The sequence below is a fragment of the Topomyia yanbarensis genome, chromosome 2 (assembly GCF_030247195.1).
Source record: "Topomyia yanbarensis strain Yona2022 chromosome 2, ASM3024719v1, whole genome shotgun sequence".
In the NCBI taxonomy this organism is placed as follows: Eukaryota; Metazoa; Arthropoda; class Insecta; order Diptera; family Culicidae; genus Topomyia; species Topomyia yanbarensis.
In genome coordinates, this window is record NC_080671.1 from 325,128,526 (window position 1) to 325,133,262 (window position 4,737).

A 4,737-nucleotide genomic window follows, 5' to 3' on the forward strand; every position below is an offset into this window, starting at 1 on the left:
AATTTTATCTTACGTGTGTCCTCATTTTTACGTTATTTTAAATTTGATACCATTTTACGCTTCTCTTCGATAGATACTTCTGGATCGTAAAGTGCCATTGTTACTAGTTCTTCACTTAAATGAACCAATGTTTCGCTAACCGCGAGGCAGCCATTTGGTATATAATGTTTGTATGATCCGAATAAACATCTTTTAAACTAAGTAACTTCTTGCCCAAGTTAATATCATTTCGAGCAGCTGATAGGGAGTAAGGGGCGTTAAACCACGAAAAAATATAAATACGCAAAATAAACAAACATATCAGTGGGATACAATCTCTCTCATGATGGTTCATTTTAAATTGATCTCTAAAGCGTCATATTTTTAGGCAATAAATTGCTTTTGCCATCCATCTGGCACGGCTGTGCGCTTCTGGTGGTGAAAATTTTTTTTTTTTTTTGTCGCTAAGGAATGCTAAAGCGATATCAAGCAATTCTTTGTAGTCATTTCGTTTTTTTCATCGCCAAGCTCTGCTACAATGCTGGCGTCTACCATATTTTCGTGAAACGACTGGTCCAGCGCTGACCACGCGGATTTGAATTTAATAAAAATATTCCACTCTACATCTCCACAAATAAATAAATAAACCACTCTACATCTTCACCTGACCTTTTCACTTGAGAGAAAATAAGCCAAAAAGAAAAAAAAAGTCGATTAGTACGAGAATTATGTTCACCATTAGAAATTGTACTACTGCGCCGAACACTCCGCCCCATTAAATGATTCCCATCACGAGATATGGCCTAATATAAAATGCAAGAGTGTTAGAATTTTCCAGACACTCTACCTCCGCCTAGAGGAAGAATTTTGAATTAAACTGTTTTCTGTCGAAAAGCCCTTGACCTTATGATCTACTTTGCAGAAGACTACGGTCAGCCAAGTGTTCCCGATCACGAGCTATAGCATTATTTAAAAAAAAGTATAGGACATTTTCAGTCGCCCTAGCGCCACCTAGTGAGAGAATTCTGAATTATTCATATTTTTACCGGAAAGCCCTTGACATACTTGTCGAGTTTGCCGAAGATACCACTCTTCCAAATAGCCCGCATTTTGAGTTATTAGAAGTTGTAATCCATGTAATCGAGTGTTTCTACCTCATGTAATTCGTGCGTTCATAAGCAAGGGTTTTTTTGCACTTTCGACAGAGCCACCCCAACTGCAGCACATGACACCCTCAACTTTGCGCGCTTATAACTTTGTCTGCTGTCATCAGATTGACCTCCGGTTTTCACGAGTCCATTCATTGTTACATGAAGATTCTTATTTTTTCACACGAAAGACTTTCATCGATTACGGCGCCACCTAGAGCTGAAAATGTGAAACTGATGCATTTCTCCATACATTTGGTCTCTTTTTTCCATACAAACTTTGAGCAGTTTGCGGAACCCCTTGCAGTGGACCAAATGAGCTGAAATTTTCAGGAAAGCTTGTTGGGGACCCAAACTATCATTTTGGGGGGTAAGGTTTGAAATTCCAAACTTTGCACTTTTTCATACAACCTTGGGCCACTCTAATATCACATGCTTCAACACAAGATGAGCACAACCATGGTCAAGGTCATGCACAGCGTTTTCACATGCATCGTGTAAAACTTATTTGTATTTCCTGCATATGTAGCCCTTGTTTTATGAGACACTTGTTTTATTTATTTTGTTGCATATTATCAACATGAGACTGACTTGCGATTATAGGCAGTTTAGATGATCATATTACAATTTGTGCAATATGTGGCTATACTTATGTCTTTTTGATACTTTGATGTGAATAATTAAACAAAACTACTGGATTCAATCGATGATGGATCAGGTCATATACATTATTAAGTCAAAGTGTAGACCCTTCAGTTAGTCTAATAAATGCATATTGAGTCAAGGGTTATGCACGACACTAGTGTTGAGCGAGACAGCTGTAAGGATAAAAATATAGTAGTTACATAGCGAATTCAAGGTCGGCAGAACTCGTTTGCTATAAGTTAGAGGTTTAGTTAGGTTTACTAATGAAAGTAATAGTCTATTTTATCATGATTTTCAATTAAATTGTCTAGCTATGTACAGAATGTTTTTATCTATCCGAAAAAAATCATTTCTCTCTGTTGTCCGCGCTCAACCCTCTTTACTTAAACTCGATCTATCAACCTCGCAGATTACAAAACCATTGCGTTCATTCTTCCTAGCCTCGGCTGCTTTCAACACTTGTTCAAGTTCAAACAAATGATCGTCTTCCTCGCCGGGATATAACTGCCTCATAGCATCGGCCAACTTATAAACATACTCCGTATTTTCGCCACTCTCGCCAGCAGCTCCTAAAATTTGATCGGCAATTTCTTGTATACTGTCTTGTTGACCAGCAAATGAGGGATTTCCTTGCTTGGCTAAGTACAGAACAATGTTTTTTGGATGGTTGCTCTGTATATTGCTCGGAGGATATGGATGAAACAGTACCCGATGGCGACCATAACCATTTTTCTCCCGATAATCCAGATGTTTTAGCACTTTTTCAGCATCGTTTTTTCCAATGCGATAGCCCATGCCCCATACCTTGGCTTCGGGGTCATCCGAATGTATTAATGTTACCACACGTCCAGGCTGTTGAATTTAAATTTAGTTGATTAAATCAAATTTTGTTATAAAAGTGTTACATTCATACAAACCTTGTCATGGGTCCCTCGGTGATCTATGCTATTTTGATAGAATCTCCTTAAAAATCCTTTAATATATCCTGTGCGTTTTTCTTCGAAGGGGAAATCTGCTTTCCACACAAGTGAACCATAGCCGAAAACCCATGTTTCGTCAGGCTCACAGCGCGGATTTCTGTCGCAGATGATCCGTACATGGGCACTCATTTTACTGAATGTCGGGCTGTGTTTAAAAATCAATTCACAATTTGTCAGTGTACGGAACAATTTGCTTATCATTGAACTGACGCATAAAAAAATATCACAATGTGATGAACATATGTTTGCTTTGATTGTGTGAGTGTCTGATTTGGAATGTTTTTCTTTCAGTGGTGTAGCCCGGTCACCAAAGACAAAGCCCATCCTGACTGCAGACACTTTTTCACGCAGAAAAAAAATCAGAATAAACAAATTTTGGTTTTAATTAACAATTTTCCTATTTGATCTAGTGACAAACAAGATTCAGGTTTGATTCAATCAATACCATTGCCTGAAATTACCAACCAATTCATTTATTGGCTTTTTAGTAGTTTCAACAAATATTAAATTTTCGTTTGAAACAACAAAATGATAATAAATTTAACCGAACGAACAAGTTCGAGTTTACTTTCGAAGAGAATTTTGAAACAAAAAAATCTTTGGTTACAAAGGAGAAAACAACTCAAATTTACCTGAAATGAAACAAAGATTCTGTTGCTTCGCAACCAAGGGATCAGATCAATCTAACAAATTTTATTTTACTTCAGCAATGTTTCTGATTAAAATGTAAACAGAAGCATTTGTTGAATAATTAAACCAAATACATGCTCTCGAGAAACTCATTTCAGCTTGAAACAGTTATTCGTCAAGTTTGAAATTCAACTAAACGTTTTGTTGTTTCAAAAAGTCCTGATTCTTCTGCGTGTACACGTGTGTGGAGAAAAAACAGTAAAACCCGGTCAAACCATTCGGAATTTGATTCGGAATCCTGAATGGAGTCAGTATGGATTCCAAATCAAATGCAACAACCGATTCTGAGTCGGAATCGGTTGTTTCATTTGATTTGGAATCCATAATGACTCCATTCAGAAATCCGAACCGGTTCCGGAATGAGTTTAACTGGGAACTAGCAACCATAGATATATCCCAGTAAAGTTCAGCCGGAAATGAATTGGAATTCTGGCTGGTTCCAGTTCGTATTCCGGCTCCAGTGACACAACCGATTCTAACTAGAATCGGTTGTGTCACTGGAGCCGGTATACGTACTGGAACCAGCCAGAATTCCAGTTCATTTCCGGCTGAGCTTAACTGGGATACTGGCATCATACCCGGTCAAACCATTCGAAATTTGATTCGGAATCCTGAATGGAATCAGTCGGAATCGGTTGTTGCATTTGATTTGGAATCCATACGATCCACACTGATTCCATTCAGATATCCAAACCGGTTCCGGAATGAATTTAACTGGGTAGTTGAACTTAAATTGGACCCAGTAAAGTTCAGCCGGGATGTCGCCTGATTCTAGCTCGTGTTCCGGCTTCAGTGCACAACCGGTTCTAGTACCCAGTAAAGTTCAGCCGGAAATGAACTGGAATTCTGGCTGATTCCAGTTCGCATTCCAGCTCCAGTGACACAACCGATTCTAACTATAGACTTATCCAGCTGCGTTAGTATTGTGCCGTTTTGACGTTTAAATTGGGAGGAAAACAAATCATTTGCACTGCGAATTGGGAGGAAAACAAACCGCTATTGGCTTAAGGGGAGGGCGGTAGTATAAAAATGCGAAATCTCAGTGTGCGTATTTTAAACGTCAGATATCTCAATAGAATCGGTTGTCACTGGAGCCGGAATGCGAAATGGAACCAGCCAGAAATCCGGTTCATTTCCGGCTGAGTTTAACTGGGTTAGAATCGGTTGTGTCACTGCGAGCCGGAGCAGTATCTAGATCCAGCTAGAATTCCGGCTCATTTCTGGCTGAACTTTACTGGGTAACGTCAACAAATTTCTGAAAACGTCAATAATATTGGTTTACTGTCATTCAATAA

General features: G+C 38.8%; 1 protein-coding gene across 1 annotated transcript; it reads right to left on the reverse strand.

Annotated features, from left to right (window-relative positions):
* Nucleotides 1-1,469: 1,469 nt before the first annotated feature.
* LOC131683805 (putative glutathione-specific gamma-glutamylcyclotransferase 2) lies at nucleotides 1,470-3,006 on the reverse strand. Its single transcript, XM_058966125.1, has 2 exons — nucleotides 2,690-3,006; nucleotides 1,470-2,624 (listed from the first exon to the last, which is right to left on the reverse strand). The coding sequence occupies exons 1-2, from the start codon at nucleotides 2,951-2,953 to the stop codon at nucleotides 2,142-2,144; spliced, it is 747 nt and encodes a 248-aa protein (XP_058822108.1). The 5' UTR covers nucleotides 2,954-3,006; the 3' UTR covers nucleotides 1,470-2,141.
* Nucleotides 3,007-4,737: the final 1,731 nt, after the last annotated feature.